This window comes from Heptranchias perlo, chromosome 23, assembly GCF_035084215.1.
Source record: "Heptranchias perlo isolate sHepPer1 chromosome 23, sHepPer1.hap1, whole genome shotgun sequence".
In the NCBI taxonomy this organism is placed as follows: Eukaryota; Metazoa; Chordata; class Chondrichthyes; order Hexanchiformes; family Hexanchidae; genus Heptranchias; species Heptranchias perlo.
In genome coordinates this window covers 5726215-5748997 of record NC_090347.1, presented here as the reverse complement: position 1 = coordinate 5748997, position 22783 = coordinate 5726215, and the positions used below count along the sequence as shown (strand labels likewise).

The 22783-nt window shown below is 41.3% G+C and overlaps 1 protein-coding gene across 1 annotated transcript in view; it reads left to right on the top strand.

The window, feature by feature from the left end:
- cep112 (centrosomal protein 112) overlaps positions 1-22783 on the top strand; it is a 358450-nt gene that overhangs the window by 65067 nt on the left and 270600 nt on the right. Inside the window, exons 8-9 of the mRNA XM_068003888.1 lie at positions 3120-3167; positions 3322-3399. Of these exons, the coding sequence (XP_067859989.1) occupies positions 3120-3167; positions 3322-3399 (126 nt within the window). The remainder of the gene's footprint in view (positions 1-3119; positions 3168-3321; positions 3400-22783) is intronic.

The window sequence follows — 22783 nt, the reverse complement described above, 5'->3', positions numbered from 1 at the left end:
CCATACTGGAAAAGCAGCCAGCCTCCACTCCCTGTTTCTCTCCCAAATCCTGGCTGAAGTCAGGAGTTCATTGTATGGAGAATTTATGGTTCCAGATAATATTTGATGCAGTGCATTGATGGCCCAATACCGGACTGCCCTTCATATCTGGAATCATCGAAATTACAGCACAGGAGGAGAACATTTTCCCTAACAGGCCTGTTCTCGTTCTTCATCTGGAGTTACCTACTCTAATCCCATTTTTGTGCCCTTTCCCTATATTGATTTATATTTTTCCTTTTAAAATAGTTCCCTAATTCTCATTTAAATCTTGCCACAATAGCCACTCATGGCAAAGCATTCCATGTTCTAATAACACAGCTCATATCTGCCTCTGGGATGAGGGATGTTTTAACTTGTTCTCTGGTTGAGTGATGCTGGCAAGACAGCATTTATTGCCCATCCCTCGTTGTCCTAAGAAGGTGGTGGGTGACCTTTGTAGCGATTTATGTCAGTGTTGTCCAATAGAAATCACTGATTAGCCACAATCGTGGCTACTGCGACACCGTTTTAGCCGCATGCACTAATTTTAGTAGAAAATGCAAAATACAGGATAGGTGTATTTCACACGTGTATATTTACTTAACAAGCTTCTATCCCCATTCAGTGAAAAACTTAGCACTCTTTCTCTTCAAACAAAGTTTGGAATTCTGGCATGCATTTATCAGATACAGCACATCTTAGTGCAACTTCTAGGTTTTTGTCCGGCAGTTGCGAGTGGTACTTTGACTTAATCAAAGTGATTGTGCACGCCAACATTCTTAGCAATGAGACACGCCATCCAGAACGCGGATGGATGCTGTTTGCCCTTTGCCGTGTCATGCCCCATTGGAGCTGCTCACTATTGGTTGGACTTGCTTTCATCTGCTTGCCTGGTGCAGTTATTGCAATTGGTCGAGCTGATCACAATGAAAGTTGCCCTCTCCATACAATGTTGCTGGTGTTTCCATGGTACTGAAGTCTGGTGTTTTCATCCATGTTTCACACCATTTTAGCAGATATCTAATAAGCAGTAACCAAGAAAGGAAAGTACTCACATCGATCAAAAAAGCACTTGCAACTCTGCTTTTCGTCTAAGTATTTTACCAAGAAACACACAAAAACGTTAAAGTGCCTATGCATTTGGCAATATGAATGAATATGAGTATTGAGATCATATACCCAATGACGATGTCTGTTACTCGTTTTTTTATTTGCTAATCAAAAATGCAATTCACTATATCTGGATTCCCAATTAGCCACATGAGGCTAACATATTGGACAACAATGATTTGTACAAGTACAGCAGTTACATGCGCAGGGGTATTTATTTAGCACTGGTAGGTGTTGGGAACAAATTTATTAATTTATATCTATCTGTAGTGGGTAACGGAAGCATTTTTAAAATTTATTTTGAAGGAGCCAGTCGAAGAACACTTCACTGCCTCTGAGACCATCTCAAACTTTTTCCCAAGGTCTTTCCGTGGCCATGTGCAATCCTCTCCATTTCCACGTCCCACAATCCCCTATTGCAACCTCAATCTCACTGTGGGAAACATAGAAGATCTACTTGTACTTGAACATCATCAAGTGCTAAAGATTTTAAAACTCTGACTGGGTATCTGCTTCTCTTCGACTTATTCGCCCGTCCCCAGTCATTTTCACGAGCAGACATTCTCTTCTGTACTCTTGGGACCTAGAAACATTGTCCCGTATTATAGAGTAGTTTCTGAGCATAAAGGTCATGAGGCTTAATTAATAATGAAATTGAAATGATTCAATTAATAAAGTGTCGTTAGTTAATGACTGCCTGATTTGGCTTCTTCATGCTGTCAAATTTGGTAACTTCTCAACCCGATTTTAGCATTGTCATTGCCATTCACTGCTCAAATGAAAAGGTAAAAAAAATAGGAAACAAAATGATGTTAAAGTTAATCATGATTCTTAGTGGAGATCAGTATCCATACATGGTAAAGATGCCAATTCCCTCATCAGTTCCGTAGTGATCAGTTGGAATGGGACCCACTGAATCATCTTAATGTCATTTGATCAGGAGACCTGAAGTGATTAATCTCCACAAGCTGCTTTCAGATCCAGACACATTTCTGTTTGGAGGAGGTGTAGTAAACTATCTTTTTTTAAAAAATCGGGTTTATGCAGAAGCACTTTACGTTCAAAATACTTTGCTCTGCCGCACCTTGTCCAGAATGACTTTCCGTTTCAGAATTGTTGGAATTGGAAGCCAGTTGTTGAAAGTCATTTTTCACAGACATAACCTAACAATTAGTACTGGCAAAAACTAATAAACTGTGAATGCTATTTGAGAAAATGTGCAAATGGTCCTTGGATCAGAGCGTGATTTCCATTTTAGAAGTTTTGGTGTAGTTAGTTCTGACAGCGGTTTCCCAGTGGTGGGCTCAGTGCACAATATACATTCAGGGCTGTTACTCTTGAGTATTTTGGTACTTAAAAGAATTGTAATTTGTATAAAGCTCTCTGCTGAAAACAGAGTCTTGGTGTGATATGGCTCCACGGGTGCTGACAGCCCTCCAGTACCACACTTGAGTAGCTATTGTGCACGTATGAGCCTAAACAATGTGTCTTGGCAATCTATTTTATCATGGAGGGCATCATATCAGCACCTGATCTTCTTTGCTCGATGTCCATGCATGAAATTTCCAGGAAGAATCTTTGGAGAGCAAACATAACTGAGAACCTTGGCTGATTTTCCCTCAACACCATTGCTGTCAATTCCCTATGGCCTAGCGAGCAAGCATACTACACAGTGTAACACTAGGCCATGATCCCAAATGGTTGTGCAAATTTCAGGATTAGACATAAATGGGCTATTTGGATTTATTGCATAGTTCTTTAATTATTTTTGTTATGGGGCGAGCATATATGGCAAGAGCTTGAAGAATAAAATCAGTATGATGCAACTAAGCAATTCTAAAAACAGCTTTGACTGGTAAAGAGGAATTGCTTTTTAGGTACCCCCTGTCTTTTGAAGTCACCTGATTGTGTGTTTGTGTGGGAGAGTTAAAAGGGAAAATGACACCACCACGATCAACAATAATTCGGGCATTGTTTTTGTTTTCCAGATTAAAAACCCCAGATATTTACGGGAGAAACCAATACCTCTGTCTCCGGTAAGTGTTAGATTCCTAAATGATCGGTGGTAGGAAGAGTGAAGAGACTATTATTGGATCCTTGTATCATGAAATTCAGTCTTTTCTCCCCCCTTTTCTCTTTGATCACTGAACATGATGTATTATTTTCTTTTCCTTTTTTTTTCCTCCTTAGATTTTACCTAAAACAAGCCTGGGAAATGTTAGCACATTCTGCAATGAGCAGACTCTGGTTCGAATGCATGAAAAAGAGGTAAGAATATATGTGTTGCTGTAATGCTTACTGTATCTCAAACACCTGGCCCTTTTCATTTGATGTTCAGCAATAAAAACTTCGGAAAATCCCAGTAGATGAAATTTAACCTCCTTTTTGCCCACCATAGAACATTGTTGCAGTGCTTGGGGAATCTCTGCCTGTCCCAAGGTGCTATGTGTAACTGAAATGACCGGAGAAGTTAATTTCAGACACAAACAGTGGTTAAATTGGCTTCACTTTAAAGTCAGCATGTGTTTATGTGTGTCTGCTTCATGTTTCGTGCTTGGCAGGCCTGTTCCTTTCAAAACTGCAAAAAGAAAAGGTTGTGCTGCCCCAATGGCCCAGTGAGTAAAGAAATCACACAAGGCCCATAACAGAAGAGGAAGCCCCAGGTTTGGTTCCCAGTCTGCACTGAAAACTAATCTCAACTAGGGCAGCAGTTGAGATGCCGTAATTGGCCTCAGTGCTTCTGGACTACAAAGGGGAGAATCAGCTAGGGTTTCCACACCTGTTTGCTATCCAGTGGATGTTGGATAAGAGCAGGATTGGGCTTGGGTGTAATGTGCAGTTGACTGGTTTGCTGACTCCTACTGCCGACACTTGTATGTGAAGAATGGTCTCTTTGGCAAAGTACTGGAGGGCTGCTGGTACCCATGGAACTGCAACCCAGCAAAAGTCAGCATCTTCAGGAGAGGAGAGGATAGAAGCGGACAGATTGGGGGCGGGAAGGTTACATGCATTGGTTGAATATTGTGGGAATGTCATGTATTGGGTGATGACTCCTGCTGCAAAAATGCAGAAAAATCGAAGTCTGTGTCAACTGGTTGTGGTGAGGTGTTTAATCTGGGGTTTACAGGCTAATTCTGAATGATATAAAGTGAGGTAACAATTGTGTCCCTTTTTATCATGATTTAAAACTTAGTTGGAGGCGACTTGGGAGCAGATACGTGCAGAATTCCGTTTGCTGTGATATAGGGCTGTTGCCTTTTGCTCATTCTAAAACTGGAGGAGGGATCCAGAGAGGATAGGGGGTTTTGATAAAAGAAATTCTATATGCATACATCGGAGGGATCCCCTTGCACATGCATAAACTGAAAAATGGGTCCACTTCATTGCTCGGGATTTTGTCACCTCCTCACCATCATACCCTGTTCCCTTTGGTCAACAGCCTATACATCGTGGAGTTGCCAATGTCTCCCTCATGCTGCAATGTCGGCCTGACCCACTTCCCCTATAGAGATTGTCACAGTGCGGACTCAAGGCATTTAAATATTTGTGCTCTGTACGTATGAAGAGTGACCCACCAGTGTGTGTGCTGTTTTTTGAATTGCTGTCATGTTTTTAGTCAAGTAAATTAAGTGCAGTCAGTGCCAAAACTGGTCTGTCCGGCTTTTAATCAAATGGGTGGTAATCCTACTGTGACATGAATGGGGTGGAGGATTGTGGACAGCAGTCCTCATTGCTGTTGTCACTGTAGTGGCGATATCATATGTGTACACTTGTGCTGAATCTGACAGTTTTAAAGGATAAGATGTCGAAATGTGGATGGTTGCGAGTGATTAATAATGTTATTACTTACTCAAAATTCATCTGACCTAAATCACAAGAGTAAATCTTGAGTGGTTTGTGAATTTCATATGAATTCGAAGATTAGGCTTCTAATCTTGCCTTTCGCTGTCTGTATATATTTTAGCTTTTTAGTTGAAATTTTGGAATTACTACCAATAGCTACCAAATGTGATTGGGGAGAAAACCCAAGGAAAATTACAGATTAAGAACAAAAGCAAAGAAATATACACCAGAATCACAATATCGCAGCAGTGCCAAACTTAACTACAAGTTTGCAGCAGTTGAATAACTGAGGTAAGATTAGGCCAATCACCAGTAATGTGAAAAGATCATTTAAACTGAGATAAGAGGAGTTGTGGTGAAAGTTCTGACAAAGTCCTGAGAACTATGAAAGGCATATCCAGGGCCTAAACTGGATGGGACAGTTGGGAGCAAGTCAGGAAAGAGAGCTCAGAGATATGGAAAAGGCAGACGAGCTTCCTCCTTCCTCTCCCTAAAACCCTAGGTCTTTTTGCTCCTATCCAAGTCGTGGCCCAGACCATGGCTGTCATGCCCTGGTCCTGGCTTATTTGTCCCTTCGCGACTTTCTGCCCTGCTTCCTCTTGGCACAGGAGGCAAAGGGAGGGAGATACTTGCAGCAAGAGGAAGAGGCAAAGAATTAGAAGAGTTGGAGAAATGCAGAGACAACACCAAGCAGAAATACTTGAGCACTATACAAAGAGCGTGATGTTGAGGAAGAGTTTGATAATAAGTAGAAGAACGAAAGAAATAAAGTGGAGGACAAGCAGAGAAATCAGACACACATTTTATTTATCTCCGAGTACTATGGGAGATTGACTAATATATTACAGTAACACAGGAGCAACTGAGAGAAACCTCCCTTTGGAATACTTTGCTTCATGTGTCAATTCGTGTGAATCCAGTCTTGTTATGTACTGCAGTAGGTACGTAAGTATCTGGAGTTATTGGTGATGAATCAGAAACATAATTTTTTAATACAGCAATTATTCAATAATATGAATTTCTTTGGTTAATTAAGATAGACTTGTATTTTATAGTTCCTTATCGAATTAATCATAAATGTCCCAAAGCATTTAACATGAATTACTTTTGAAGTGTCGTCACCGTTGTGTAAGGAAGCCAACCAAGGGTTCTGCTTCTGATTATCCAAGGACACTTGTGATCAGTATGTGGCTTTCCAGTAAAAGTAGGATTATGCATTGGCTGGAGTGTGTTTCATGGCATTAATACATTGAGAGATAAAGCGATACCATAAATTTCAAAAGCAAAGCTCAGAGGTTTGTGTTTCTCATATAAAAACAAGTAACACCATTCTCTCCAGTTTAGTGCGTTTGTAGTCTGTCACTGTCTTTTCTTAAACTTCTCTATTCATTTTAGTTGGTTTACTAAAATGCCTGTTTCACTGTTACCTTATAAAATTTCACTGTTGGCAATAGTATAACTTGATAATACAAACAAAAAATGCTGGATGCACTCAGCAGGTCAGGCAGCATCTGTGGAAAGAGAAACACAGGGTTAACATTTCAGATCGTCAGATTCTGGAAGGTCATCATCCTGAGATGTTAACCCTATGTTTCTCTCTCCACAAATGCTGCCTGACCTGCTGAGTGGTTCCGACATTTTCTGTTTTTATTTCAGATTTTCAGTATCTGCAGTATTTTGCTTTTTGCATAGCTTGGTAATTTTGACAGGGTTCACCATTTGAAATGTTAAAGAAAATGAGGAAATGAACCCCCTCCCTCTTCCCCCACCTTTGCTGGTCCAGTGACTAAGTCATTGGAACTTAGAAGTAATGGTGTTGCCATGACATTGTTCCTCCTGTCCTTTTGAGTGGTAGAGGCCTTAGAGGGGGGGAAGTGCTGTCAAAGTAATTTTGGTGAGTTGCTGCAGTGTGTACTGTAAATCGTAAATACTGCAGCTATACTCTGCTGGTGGTAGAGGGGTGGATATTGATTTCAGTGTCAAATGCACTGATCAAACAAAATGCTCTGTCCTGGATAGTGGCATGCTTCTTGTTGTTGTGACGGCACCAACCCAGGCTGAGTAGTGAGTATTCCATCACACTTCTGATTTGACCTATGTAGATGGAGAGGCTTTGGGGAGGTCGGGGGTGGGGGTGGGTGGTAGTTAGGAGGTGAACCACTCGTCGCAGAGTACCTAACCTCTAAATTGCTCTTGTAGCCACGGTGTTGATCTGGCTGTTTCAGTTCTGCTTCTGGTCAATGGTGACCTCCAAGATGCTGATGGTGGGGGACTCGGTGATGGTGGTGTCATCGAAGGACTAGCGGTAATGGCTGGGCTTTCTCTTGTTTGAGATGGTTATTATCTGGCACTTAAGAAATGCAAATGTTCCCTGCCCCTTGTTAGCCCAAGCCTACATGTTAGCTAGATCCTCCTGTAGGCTGGCATGGACTGCTTCATTATCAGAGGAATTATGAATGGAGCTGAAGAAATAGGCAGTGAACAGCTCGACTTCTGACATGTTGAAGGGAAGGTCATAAATGAAGCAGCTGAGGACATTTCCCCGAGAAACTCCTGTAGTGATGTTCTGAAGCTGCGATGACTGGCCTCCAACAACCACAACATCTTCCTTTTGCATCAGGTATTACACCACAAACTTTGACCCCCCATTAACTTCAGTTTTGTAGGGCTCTTTGATGCCTTGGTCAAATGCTACCTTGATGTTGAAGATAGTTACTCTTGCTCTCCTTTGACATTCAGCTCTTGCAATATCCCATTGTTCTCCTACACTCCACATCAGTTATTTGTGCACATTATTTTCCAGAATTAAATCAAGCAAAGATCATTTCTTTTACTGTAATTTGAAGTAAATGTGGACAAAAATAAGATTACAATTCTAGTATTGCAGAATTGAAATGTTATTACATGCAGGGTTTTGGCATATAACTGAAATAAATATTTCAGCTCAATGATTCTTACAGACGTATTCCCTCTCCCCCATACACACCTACTCTTATCCGCCATGGCAAACATGGTAGTGTAATCTAGCACACAGACAGCTCCATGGCACTATCAATGCTGCTCCTTGGCTGACCCTCAAGGAAGAAAGCTTGAGTGATTTTGGATTCTTGAGCTGCCCTTTGAAAAGCTCCATGTGACTGCTATGTTCGAGAGCCACATATAACTGAGAAAGGGAATCAGCCTTTTATCTTCATTTGTTTTTGCATGGAGGAGCAAATGTTAATTACCACCTTCGATGGGTTAAAATGAAAGTGATAGCACAAACTTCCTATTGCATGGTATAAACAGTCTGATGGAAATGTGCAAACAGGTGTGTTAAAGTGAAAGAGGCATTGACAGCTTTGCTTTGAGATAGAATCTTTGTTGGGGGTTTGCATTACAAAGGGTGGCCATTTTGTTTCTATTTTGGGAAAGAGGTCCAAGGAGATAATCGAACTGCCAGCGTTAGATTACCATACCACACCACAAGTGTTTCAGTACATTCCCTGAGTAAATGTTTGTAAAAGAAATGTGATGTCACCAATCAGATAACTTGAAAGTCAATGTGTTCATGCAGCTTTGCAGTCAGTGTGTCTGGGCAATGACCTTTCACCCCAATGACCATCTCCTGAATCTTGATGCGTACTACTGCCAAAAAGTGTTAGAAGATTAAAATATATTAATAGGACAGCTAGGTTAAGGTCTTTTTTTGGTGTCTGAATGCGTGTAAAGTATTTATTTCCGTTCTATATCCTCTTCATGTATTCTTGGAGAATACACAGTAACAAGGCCGTTGCCAATGTTGCTATGCACCCAGCTGCTGGGAGGTGTGCAAGAGATGGCTGCGTGACTTATACTCCAATTTTTCTTCCCTTGTGGGAGAATGTCTGACCTTCACTCAATCTATGGGAAGTGTTGATATGCACTTTAACTCTGAGACTGCCAGTAGGTCCTGTCAAATTACTGAACCAGTCATATTTTTAAGTTTTCAATTTAACACTACACTGAGGTGAGAGCTAACACTGCAACAGTAATTTTTGACACTACTTTTCTCCACTTATTTTTGTTGTATTCAATTTTTTTCTGTCAATTGTTCTCTCGTCTTCTCTTGGAGGGGTTGTTTCCTCACTGAGTACAGTTATACTGGCACCAGTCACCCTCTGGTGTCTCGCTCAATTGACCATAATTGATGTGTGACCCTTGACAGTGATTGCTGGCAGGTTATTTGATCAGGTGCGGTATCACAGCTGAGCCCAATCCTGTCGTCACCTAATGTTGAGACCTGTACACTCAATGAGCCGGAGCAGCCACTTTGGCCGAAATAAGCCTCTGATTTGGGTCCCCTGCCAAAGTAGATGGCAGGTTGCAGGAAATGAGTAAGCAGAATGTTTAAACTTTTTAATAAAATAAGTATAGAATTGATAATTAGACAGGAAAAAAATAAAGGTAAAATTAAAATAATGTAGATAGAGGCTCCCTTGATGACTCAGCGAGTTTATCCAATAAGCGATGAGCCATATGAGCCAGAAGGTCCCAGGTTTGATTCCTGGTTTACTCCAAGTGAGCTGGGATGGCAGTTGGGGCACCTGACTGAGCTGTAACCCTGTTTACTTGGGGTTTAGCAAATACTAATAGTGAGATGTAGAGTAGTGCACATTTCCTGAAATTACTGTTGAGGGTGAGTGGCTTCTGTTCACTGTTGCACTGAAGACGTGCGTTAAGCTAGTTTAGCTTTTTATTGCTGGTATAATAGGTGCTTAATGGAGAAGTGCACCATATTGCAAGGCTAACACGTTGCACGTGCAATGCATGCCCACTGCCTGTATCAGTCAAACATTGCAACAGCATACCACTTGATGGTAGTGATAAGTAAACATACTGAACATCCAGCACAATGAGTATTGCATTCAGTGTTCCCCTAGGATAGCATTTGGATGAGGAGGACCAGCAAGTGCAGGGAAGGGCAGCTAAAGATATCAGGTGGTGTGCAAGGTGTACAGCCTGGTTGTGCCACTACATTACCCATTGGATCTACTGTTTCAGCTACAGCTACCTGGGAATGACTGAAAAGCAGTGCTTAGGAGACTAAGACTTTGCAGGGAGGCAGGGACAGAGATGTGCCATCTCCTTGAGGAAAACTCCCACACAAGATCTATTAGCTGTCGAGGTTATGTGTCCAAGATCCTTCCAATCTTGCACTGTGCACATTTGCAGTACAGCCAGTTTGCTGTATACCGATGCATCAGTGAGGTATCAGATATATTATTTAACCAAACCAAGACCTTCATCATATTCACCACTGACCAGCAATAGTGGCAGGAGGAGGCCGCACAATTCTTCTGGCTTTTCAAAAGTCCTGGGGTCGTGGATTGTGTCCATGTTGCCATTTGGGTCACTGTGCATAATGCAGTGACCTACGTGACCAAAAGAGCTTTTACTTCATCGGTATGCTGCTGGTCTGCAACTTGCAGCATGCAGGTCCATGCCTGCTTTCCTGGCAACTCCCACATTGATTTTATTTTAAATCAGTCTTCTGTGCCAAGCCAGTGTAAAGGGGAAGGAAGAGTGAAGGGATGGCTCCTGGGAGACAAAGGCTACTTGCTGCAGCTGTGGCTAATGATTCCCTTGCACTGACCACAGAAGAAGCTGCGTGCAGATACAAGGAGGCTTATGCTATCACCAGAATGATTATAGAGCATACTATTGTGCTCTTGAAGCTGTGTTTAAGATCTCAACAGATCAGGGGGCGCATTGCAGAACAGCCAGCCAGCCAACCACAGGGTCTCAATAGTCATTGTCATTTGCCGCGTGTAGTTTAACTTTGTGTTCCAAAGAGATTTCACAATAGAACAAGAACAGAATCCTGAAAAATTGACAGATCAGGAGGGCCACAGTGATAACAAGGAAGTACTTGTAGAAATAACAATGAAGACTGGTGTGCCACACATTAATAAGTATGTGAGATGCCTCGTTTCTGAATTTTCTTGTTGACATATAAATGCCTGTTTAAAAAAAACACCTTCTAGACACCTTCCGCTACACATCCTTGTGCACTCTCTCTGCTACTGCCCATTGCTGTGCTCCTGCATTATTCTGCACAGGCTTACAAATCAAATGCAGCGCATTTATTCAAGCCATTGTGTACTTTGTGAATATTGTCAGTTTGTTATGCCACAGTGCTTATCCTTCTGTGTTTGTGTTTTTTTTTGTGCAGCGTGACATCTAATCTATGAATTCCCTCAGTGCTTCTATATTAGAATGAGTAAGTGTGCTGCCTGACTGCCGAGTTTCCATGGTAGCCTTTTGGGGACCCCGGTAGCCCTTTACTTGTTCATGTTGTGGTCTATTAAGATGGCCCTGCAACTGTGCATCTGGTGCTTTAATGGCTGCCTGGTCCTGCTCAGTTTCTGGCATGTCTACTGTGTCTTGCAGAGGGATGCTTTATGGACCAGGTGTATTGTTGCCTAGAGAAGCAGCCACCTCATCCATCACGACATTCCCCTCCTCCTGGGCATTCACTCAGCATGTCAACTGATTTTTGTGAGAGCAGAACTTTGAACAACTGTGAATCTATGCCTCAAAGTTGACTCTTATGTGATCTCCCAGAATGTTGACTCCAGCCAATAGCACATCTTGAAGATTAGATTCCCAGACCTCTGCATCAACGGGATTCATAGAATCATAGAATCATAGAATCATAGAAGTTACAACATGGAAACAGGCCCTTCGGCCCAACATGTCCATGTCGCCCAGTTTATACCACTAAGCTAGTCCCAATTGCCTGCACTTGGCCCATATCTCTCTATACCCATCTTACCCATGTAACTGTCCAAATGCTTTTTAAAAGACAAAATTGTACCCGCCTCTACTACTGCCTCTGGCAGCTCGTTCCAGACACTCACCACCCTTTGAGTGAAAAATTTTTTTTTTTTTTTATTGATTATTGCAGCAAAATGTTCTTCCATTCTTGAAGGAAAAAAAGAAAAAATGTCAGAATGCTGCATTAAATAACCACCTTCAAGCACTACTTTCATTGCATGATCTGCTGTCTGTGATGTTAGTCAAGGTGAATGTGTGTCTGTGTGACAGTCATTCATAATGTTACATGACCGGAGCATTGTGGTACCAACATTGAGTGAGGGGGTAGCCACTGGTTTCACAGTCCCCTACTTTACTATCCATTCCATAGATTGTATCTTCCTTTCTTGACTCTTTCAAGCAGTGCTTCCAATGCTTGGTTGTTGAAGCAGCACTTCTTTGGCTTTGTACATTCCATGGTGCCGTAGAATGCCAAGAGTTAACTCTACTGGTCTTTCCCGTGTTATTTCAGGGATATAAATGTGTGTTCCATGCACGCAACAGATACAACTCTACATTAGTTATTGTGCCTCCTCATTGGATGACCTGCTGTTTGAATGTTAAAATACATGTTTAAATGCACCTCCTGAAATCAGTAAACAACTTTCTCTGTGCTGCCCAAAAACCTAAAGTAACGCTCAGTTAACTCTCGATTAGCACACCAACAGCAATTTCTAGGCTATTATATCCGTGGGGAACCAGTTCATGAAGAATGTAATTTTTTTGTTGCATCTAAGGATTTGTGCCCAGTACCACCAAATAAACAACACACCATCAAAACAAACCAATGAAATTTGCAAACAAGCATTAGTGGTTTCCATGATCCTTTTTGTTTATTAATAGATGCTCATGGCCAGTAAATTGCTTTGTCTCACATCTGTTGTGCATTTGTTGGTTCTTATTAAAAACAGCATTTTCAAAAGCTCGAAGAGTTCTGTCACGGAGATGAAAAACGTATATGAACAGCATGTAATAACTGATTAAAATTCAACAGTTGTAGTTTTTATGCAAGCCAATCCATTTCAGCTTGGAGTGCCTTTTCAGTGTTTTTTTGCTTGTCAAAATGAGAGACGTCAATTTAGGCAAATCGAACACTTGTTCCACTCTGTGTCAGCATTGAGCATTCTAAATTTGAGTTCAGCAAGACCAGGTGGAGATTAAAACTCTCTTAACCTCAACACTTGAAGAGCACCGCCTACTGCACCAGTCTGAATTATTCCATTTCCTTCCCACCCACCCATGTTTATGGTCTTTTTCAGTGAGATAACCCAATTTAGTGCCAGTGTTTAGGCAGTTTGGTGCTGTGAGCATATGCCTACTAGGAGTTGGGTTCAGACCGGCCAGAGTCATTTCATGTAGGACTTTAGTAGCTGTAAAGTGAGGAGTTTTCAAGAAGTCATAATGAGCTGGAATTGAACCCAAGTTCCAGAGGTAAAGCACGTTATAACACCGCACCGCCCTGTTTCCAGGTTAAAATACCAGCTTAAATGCTTTATTTTTCCCCTCACTTCTCCGCGAGTGTCCGTTCCCTGCCACATATCTACAGCTAGAGGGTGAGCGGTCTGCTCTCAAGTCTTTTACATTATTAAACCTGGGATAGTTTTTTTCCAAAACTCTCCCCAACCATCATAAAAGATTTTGTTGTTCTCTTTCTCATATGCCATTTCAGAACTTGCATCTGGTTTACAGAATGTGTATTTCGCTTTTAATCTGAGATGTACCCTTTAGAAGGGCCTAAATTGTGGGAAAGAGATCTCAGAATGATTTTGAATGACAATTGATGAACTGCAGGCTGTGATGTGGTTAAGTATAGCACTCATCCTGTTAGTTGTAATGCTATGGTTTAATTGATTCAGTTTAAAAGTTCCAAAGTCATTTAAAAGTCATCCCCCACCCACACTAACATACATGCAAACTGCACTGAACTGTCGACTGATTATCAGGGCTGATGAGAAAGACCGAAGATGCATGGAAGCCTGATAATTGACCATGCTGCTTGCTACAGCTGATAATTGTCAGAGCCATATGAATACAACTGTACTTGTTTTGGGTGACACATTCCCATTAATGGGTTGAAATCTGCCCTGTGTTAGCTTAATTCCTCGCTTGCTACATAAGACCGTGAATATTCCTGTAATATCCTGAAAAACAATAATCTTTGTTTTGCCCTCTCTTCCTGCCATTCGACAGTATCCTGCAGTCAGATATTCCCCACAGTCATGGAAGTTCTGAGCCAGAACTGACAAAATGGAAGATTTCTGAAGATTAAGAATAAAACTAAGAATAAAACTAGCCAGCTTAGTTACTGTAATTCAAACTTCGTGTTCAGCTCACTTTGGCAGCTGTTCAAGATTTGCCAAAATCAGCTCATGACCCTATCTGAGCCCCTCTGTTTGTGGTGCAGCTTTGTAATGGCACTCAACATCATTTTTGTCTTCTCAAACTCTTCTGCATTTTTTGTGTTTTTCCCGACTTGCAGCCATTGCTTTTGTACCTGTAAGTAGTGTGGCGTGCTGTTTCTCCTAAGCTATTTGCAGATCTTGTGTAGTAAGTCTGATGTGGGACCATTTGTGCTATTTAGTATTGATAACTTGGAGAGGGCACAATTGATTGAAACTTGTGTAGCTCATGTTAGGCAGAAATAAAGAGCAGGATAAGGGCAGGTGGGGCTGTCTGAGCATGAAACACTGACGGAGACAGTTCAAAAAACTCCTTGTAACCCTGTTTGCATACTCTAATTAGTACAGTTAGCATCTAATATAATTTAAAACTGCCATTGATTTGATATTAAAATTACAACCCTGCTTAAGTAAATAAGCAGGGCTTGGAAAGCACACCATATAATAAATAAAACAGGCACGGACACTGGGGGCAAAAACAACTAAATTAGAAGTCATTTTAAATTATTGATTTACATTTCTGTGCACAACAAATCTGCATAAAGAATGTGTTTTTCTCTTTCTCCCCCGTCGCCCCCCCACCCAAATGTATCTGGTTACCCCAGTTTTCTTTGTCGATTATCTAAAAAAAAGTGAGCTGCTTACTCTTAAGATTAATGTGTGTGGTATTCAGGTTAATGATGGAGAATCACCTGATGTACTGTAAATCTGTAGAAGTAATTTTAGCTATTGGGTTATTGTGGGAGCAGGTTAGCATTTCAAAGTGGTACTTTAGCTTCATAAAATTCCCTTGGAGATCACCCTTGTCATGCAATGCAGTTAGAAAAAGATTATCTGAAATTACCATACAGAGAGGGGGGATGTATACACAATATATTGAAAGGAGTGACGGTATTCATTGGGCACTTCCATGGGATAAATGGAGGATAAGTTAGACCTCCTAAACCAATGCGTGATCCACACCGCATGGTGACATGTAACGGTTGTCAGTTCGAGATTAAATGTGGTACCCAGTGGATCCTGGTACATACTCTGGTATATTCTGTACCTTCGCTGCTCCCATTGGATGGTTTAACAGAAGGTTACATATATGTTGCCTCAGCAATATCCTTTTCAAAATAAAAGTTAATATCAGACAATAGATGGTTCACATTCAGTTACAATCTACTGGATCACCAGACAGGCTTTTCTTCAAGTGCGCAGTTGCCTGTAGGTGTAACAATTGCAATCCAATATTAAAACACAGTTGATTCAATAATAAGCACATAATGGAACACAGCTATTGACTGCTTTATTACTAGGAGTTTGTCAATGGTGATTTCACAATGATCAAAAAGCTCTGTCGCCACTAAGCATATTTACCTCATGCTAAAAATCAGAAGGCTTGTTTTCATTTTCAGTGATTTTTGTTACAGTTTGGAATAGTAGTCATAAATACACTTTAAAATCTGCATGTACATGGCCAATCAGCTTTCACCTTTAAATAATACAAGACTGAGATCGGTAGATTTTTGTCAGGACAGGGTATCAAGGGATATGTAGAAAAGGTGAGTAAATGGAGTTGAGTTACTGATCAGCCATAGGGCTGAATGGCCTACATGTGCTCCTATGAATCTATGGTTGATTGCAGAACAAAGTGAAGAAATCTCCTCTTAAGTTATATAGTTGCTTCAACAGGAAGTACTGATGACTTTGCCACTGCTGCTATAGTCTCATTTTAATAATCCAGCCACAAATAAGGCAAGGGAAAAATTCCAAAAGAACCACACCTATCCTGTGAATTGATGATTAAAGCTGAATGGATCCATTGAGGATGATTTTACTGAAAACAAAGTCAAAAGACCCAGCAATATATCTCAGCAACCGGCAATGCTTTTCAGTCACACTCCTCCCTACTACATGCAAATCTCTTCTTTGGAAACCTTAAATATTCTGTTTGGGTTTTCTTTTTACTAATATGCTAAACATATTGCTTAGTGATAAGCTCATACATGTTTGTGCCATAAATTTTCATTTTTGTCCTTTTTTTTTCCCCTTGACTCTTGAGTGTGTCAGCTCTTGATTGGGTGCAGTCGTCCTTTGTTACTTCTCAAGCAACCATTCTTCATTTGTGACCAACTGTTCAAATGCATGTGCATTTCCTTCAGGGGTGATGCATAGCAATCAAAAGAGCGAGTGATGGGATGATCAGATAATTGCAACATTCACCAACTGAGATTGGCAAACTCCAATTAAACCAGGGATCTAACTCAAGACTTTGGGATCTTTCTTGAAGTCAGGCTTTGTTTTGTATCATACAGTGCATTTGCCCACTCAGCCATCAATATTTCAAAAAAGAAATTCCCTTTTCTTTCACACATGCACCATTTGTAAGCCGAGGAGATGGGAAAATGCCTTGTTCCTAGATCTCTGCCTATCCTCCCTTGTAACCGACTCTCAGAAATCGTGAGAGCACCTTTGGGTTTTTAGATTTTTTTCCCACCTATCTGCCACCTGGGCAAAACATTTGATGTCAGTTCTGTGTCTTTCCCTGACAATCTGTCTGAGATATAGAGCTCATTGCATGATGAATAGTTACATTTAAATTTAATTTAGAATCAATTTTTTTAAAAAAGCTAAGGATAAGGAAGACAGTTAGCAAACTAGTAGTAAAAGAAATTTCTAGTTTCTTTCCCAATGAACTATGAAAGAATCATTGGTACTATGTTATTGTCATATATAGTGCTTAAAGAGTGTGTTGGACCTTCATAGAAAGTGTTATCTCTTAAGATAAACATTACTTTTATTCCATTGTTTGATGTCCAATTGCTGTAAAATCACGCCTGCTGTTTCCAAGGTCTCATAAAAATTCTGCCTTTCCTATTGCACCTGGCATCTTGATCAGACTGAAGCATCCTGAGCCAACTTTTAACTGCTTGCAACTTCTAAGTCCACCAGCAGAGCTGTTAATTGTAACTTTATTGAAAAGAACTGTCATCTGTTGTTTTCCTGCCCCTCCAGCAGTTGCTGCTTCTGGCCCTCTGTCAAAGCTATTTCTAAGAGGAAACCAACCTTTTTGATTCATTTTTCTAATGTAACACTAACCTTAATAATCTTGGCAAAGAACATTCCTGTAATGCTCTATATTGTTCCATCACAAAGCCCTGTGTGTGGGATTCTCCATTCTCCTGGATTCCAGTAGGCACCCCTGATGATGTTCCCTCCTATGGTGCTCAAATTATATGCCTATAAGCTTACTCTGCCCTATGAAGGAAGAAAGACTTGCATTTCTATAGCACCTTTCACGACCTTAGAATGACCCAAAGTGCTTTATAACCAATGAAGTACTTTTTGAAGTGTAGTCCCTGTTGTAATGTAGGAAACCAACTATGCAGGAAACCAACTAATGTTGTCTTGTTTTTCTATCTACTTTCTAAGTTAACTCATATTATCCAATACTGGACATTTCTGGCCTAATGCATGATCACTAATATGGTTTTCAGCATGACTCTTCCACGGTAGATCTGACCGATGTTATGGCACTCTGCTCTTGAACTCTTTGGTGACTCATCTGTCATGGACTGGAAACTTCCAATGCCTTCGACTATCTAGCACCATGCTCTTCTAAACAAGCTACCGTTGTATTTTAGCAAAGCTATGTTTATGGTCATTTCAATTCAGTTTGGCTCAGTTGGTAGCACACTTGTGTTTGAGTCGGAAGCTTGTGGATTCACACCCAGGATTTGAGCATATAATCCAGACTGACACTTCATCGCAGTACTGTGGGAGTGCTGTACTGTCAGAGTGCTGTCTTTCAGATGAGACATTAAACCAAGGCCCCATTTGCCTGCTCTGTTCTTTGTATTCTTTCTACATATCGATGACCTGTTGCCCTCATCACCTAATCCTATCCATCCTTGCTGATGGCTTCACTTTGCATGCCCTCAGTGGAAATGATCGCCATTCTTTGTAGTACAACAGTTAAATCATTACATTTTGATCACCTCCACGTCTTTCAGTAGAACAATAAAAATGCTTTGAAGGTACAGTTTCATCCTGTTTCTTGCAAGTTCGACAAACAGCTGCTGCTTCTTAGCTTTGAAGGCTCCACCTTTAGTCCTCTATTTATTGACATTCTTGGGCTCTCTATCTCCTCTGATCTCCAGTGGAACTCTCGCATATTCTCCATTGCTTCTGTGTGTGTTTTTGTGCAAAACATTTCCCACTTAATGACATTTATTTCTGTAAAAGTTCAAGGCAATTAAACTTTATCTAGATGAGTCTCCTGACACCCATTTTACACTCCTGAGAAAAAGCTTGTCATTTGATAGGTGTTCTTTCTCACCTCTAGCTTCCAATTTGTCTCTCCATTTGATCACTATTACTACAGCCATTTTCTCTCGTTCATCCAAAGCACATACACTGTCCTGTATGCTTTCCCTCCCCCCTGCATCCTTACCATGTTGACATCAAAACTGATTTCTACTCTGTGCTTCTTTCCTAGGACCTCAAGACTGTGAAATTGCTTACCTTCCTTAGTCTTCCCTTCTTCTTATCAAATTCAGATTTTAAATCCCAAGGTTGTTATCACCTCGTCACTATTTTTTGATTTGTATAGTCGTCTTTTTTTCAACCCAAATAGTGTCCTACACCATGGTCTTGGCCTTTCACCCAGTTTTCTGTATTGTCATTAGGCTGAATTCGTACTTCCACAATCCTTTATTTTTACATCTTTGTGAAGGACACCATCAACCAACTGTCTCATGTATATAAAAATAATTAAAAGAAAAGGCTTGCACTTGTATCGAGTCTTGGTTAGGACATACTTGGAGCACCGTGCACAGTTCTGGTCTCCAGATTATAAAAAGGATATAGAGGCACTGGAGAAGGTGCAAAAATGATTCACAAGGATAATACCAGAATTGAGAGGATATACTTATCAGGAAAGGCTGAACAGGCTGGGACTCTTTTCTCTCGAAAAGAGAAGAGCTCTTTAAAATTATGAAAGGATTTGATAGGGTAGATGCAGAAAAGATGTTTCTACTTGTGGGGGAGTCCAAAACTAGAGGCCATAAATATATCAGACACCAATAAATCCAACAGGGAATTCAGGAGAAACTTCTTTACCCAAAGAGTGGTAAGAATGAGGAACTCGCTACCACAAGGCATAGTTGAGGCGAATAGCATAGATGCATTTAAGGGGAAGCTAGATAAGTACATGAGGGAGAAATGAATGGAAGGATATGCAGATAGGGTTAGATGAAATAGAGTGGGAGGAAGCTTATGTGGAGCATTAACACTGGCACAGACCAGTTGGGCCGAATGACCTTTTTCTCTGCTGTCGACTCTATGTAATATAGCACCTTTCACTACCTCAGGATGTGCCAGAGCGCTTTACAATTGATGAAATACTTTTGAAGTGTAGTCACTAGTAATGTAGGAAGCATAGCAGCCAATTTGCACACAGTGAGGTCCCACAAACAACATAGAATCATATAACCATATAAAGGTTACAGCACGGAAGAAGGCCATTCGGCCCATTGAGTCCACGCCTGCTCTATGTACGAGCTAGTCCCACTCCCCCGCCCTATCCCTGTAGCCCTGCACATTTTTTTGTTTCAAGTACTTATCCAGTTCCCTTTTGAAGGCCACGATTGAACCTGCCTCTACCACTCTCTTGGGCAGTGTGTTCCAGATCCCAACCACTCGCTGCGTAAAAAAAAAAGTTTTTCCTCATGTCACCTTTGGTTCTTTTGCCAATCACCTTAAATCTATGCCCTCTAGTTATTGACCCTTCTGCCAATGGGAACAGTTTCTCTCTATCTACTCTGTCCAGACCCTTCATGATTTTAATTACCTCTATCAAATCTCCTCTCAACCTTCTCTGTTCCAAGGCGAACAATCCCAGTTTCTCCAGCCTATCCACGTAACTAAAGTCCCTCATCCCTGGAATCATTCTAGTAAATCTCCTCTGCACCCTCTCTAAGGCCTTCACATCCTTTCTAAAGTGCGGTGCCCAGAACTGGACATAATGCTCCAGTTGTGGTTGAACCAGTGTTTTATAAAAGTTCATCATAACTTCCTTGCTTTTGTACTTTATAAAGCCCAGGACCCCGTATGCTTTTTTAACCGCTTTCTCAACCTGCCCTGCCACCTTCAACGATTTGTGCACATATACCCCCAGATCCCTCTGTTCCTGTAACCCTTTTAGAATTGTGCCCTCTAGTTTATATTGCCTCTCCTCATTTTTCCTACCGAAATGCAGCACCTCGCATTTTCATCCACCACATGTCTGCTCATGCCACCAGCGTGTCTATATCCTCTTGAAGTCTATCACTATCCTCCTCACTGTTTACTACCCTTCCGAGTTTTGTGTCATCTGCAAATTTTGAAATTGTGCCCTGTACTCTCAAGTCCAAGTCATTAATATATATCAAGAAAAGCAGTGGTCCCAGCACCGACCCCTGGGGAACACCACTGCATACCTCCCTCCAGTCCGAAAAACAACCGTTCACCATTACTGTCTGTTTCCTTTCATTTAGCCAATTCTGTATCCATGTTGCTATTGCCCCCTTTATACCATGGGCCTCAATCTTAACAGCAAGCCTACCATTTATCAAAAGCTTTTTGAAAGTCCATATACACCAATCAACTTCATTGCCCTCATCTACCCTCTCTTTTTATCTCATCAAAAAACTCTATCAACTTGGTTAAACACGATTTGCCTTTAACAAATCCGTGCTGGTTTCCCCTAATCAATCCATACTCGTCCAAATGACCGTTAATTCTTTTTTGAACAAGGGTGTAATATTTGCAATTCTCCAGTCCTCTGTCACCACCCCTGTAGGTAAGGATGTCTGGAAGATTATGGCCAGTACCTCCGCAATTTCCCCCCTTCCCTCATCATCCTAGGGTGCATCCCATCCAGACTAGGTGACTTATCTATTTTCAGTACAGCTAGCCTTTCTAGTACCTCTTCTTTCTCAATTTTTAGCCCATCCATTATCTTAACTATATCTTCCTTTACCGAGACTCTGGCAGCATCTTCTTCCTTGGTAAAGACCGATGCAAAATACTCATTTAGTACCTCAGCCATGCCCACTGCCTCCACGAGTAGATCTCCTTTATGGTCCCTAATTGGCCAACCACTCCTCTTATTACCCGTTTACTGTTAACATGTCTGTAGAAGACTTTTGGATTCCCTTTTATGTTGTCTGCTAGTCTATTCTCATACTCTCTCTTTGCCCCTCTTATTTCCTTTTTCGCTTCCCCTTTGAACTTTCTATACTCTCTCTGGTTGGCACTTGTGTTATCAACCTGACACCCGTCAAAAGCCGCTTTTTTCCACTTCAAGTTACCCTCTATCTCCTTCATCATCCAGGGAGCTCTGGCTTTAGTTGCCCTACCTTTCTCCCTCGTTGGAATGTACCTTGTCTGTACCCGAATCATCTCCTCTTTAAAGGCTGTTCAATTATAGTTTTGCCTACCAATCTTTGATTCCAATTTACCCAGGCCAAATCTGTTCTCATCCCACTGAAATTGCCCCGCTCCAATTGAGTATTTTTACTTTAGAGTGGTCAGAGTCCTTTTCCATAGCTATTCTAAACCTTATGATACTATGATCGCTGCTCCCTAAATACTCCCCCACTGACACTTGCTCCACTTGGCCTGTCTCATTTCCCAGAACCAAATCCAGCAATGCCTCCTTCCTCGTTGGGCCGGAAAATGTACTGGTTAAGAAAATTATCCTGAACACATTTCAAAAATTCCTCCCCTTCTTTGCCCCTTAGTATTGTTACCCCAGTCTATATTAGGATAGTTGAAGTCCCCCATTATCACTACTCTATGGCTTTTGCACCTCTCTGTAATTTCCCTGCAAATTTCTTCCTCTATATCCTTCCCACTAGTTGGTGACCCACAGAATACACTCAGCAGTGTAATGGCTCCTCTATTGTTCGTTAACTCTAACCAAATAGATTCTGTTCTTGACCCCTCCAGGACATCCTCTCTCTCCAGCACTGCAATATTCTCCTTAATCAATACTACCAGCCCCCCCACCCCCCTTTCTTTCCTTCCCTATCTTTCCTGAACACCTCGTATCCAGGAATAACTAGTACCCCATCCTGCCCTTTTTTGAGCTCGGTCTCCGTTATCGCCGTGACATCCTATTCCCATGTGGCTATTTGCGCCTGCAGCTCACCAACCTTGTTTACCACGCTTCGTGCGTTCACACATATGCACCACAAACCTGTCTTAGACTTAAGAACATAAGAACATAAGAAATAGGAGCAGGAGTAGGCCAATCGGCCCCTCGAGCCTGCTCCGCCATTCAATAAGATCATGGCTGATCTGATCCTAACCTCAAATCTAAATTCATGTCCAATTTCCTGCCCGCTCCCCGTAACCCCTAATTCCCTTTACTTCTAGGAAACTGTCTATTTCTGTTTTAAATTTATTTAATGATGTAGCTTCCACAGCTTCCTGGGACAGCAAATTCCACAGTCCTACTACCCTCTGAGTGAAGAAGTTTCTCCTCATCTCAGTTTTGAAAGAGCAGCCCCTTATTCTAAGATTATGTCCCCTAGTTCTAGTTT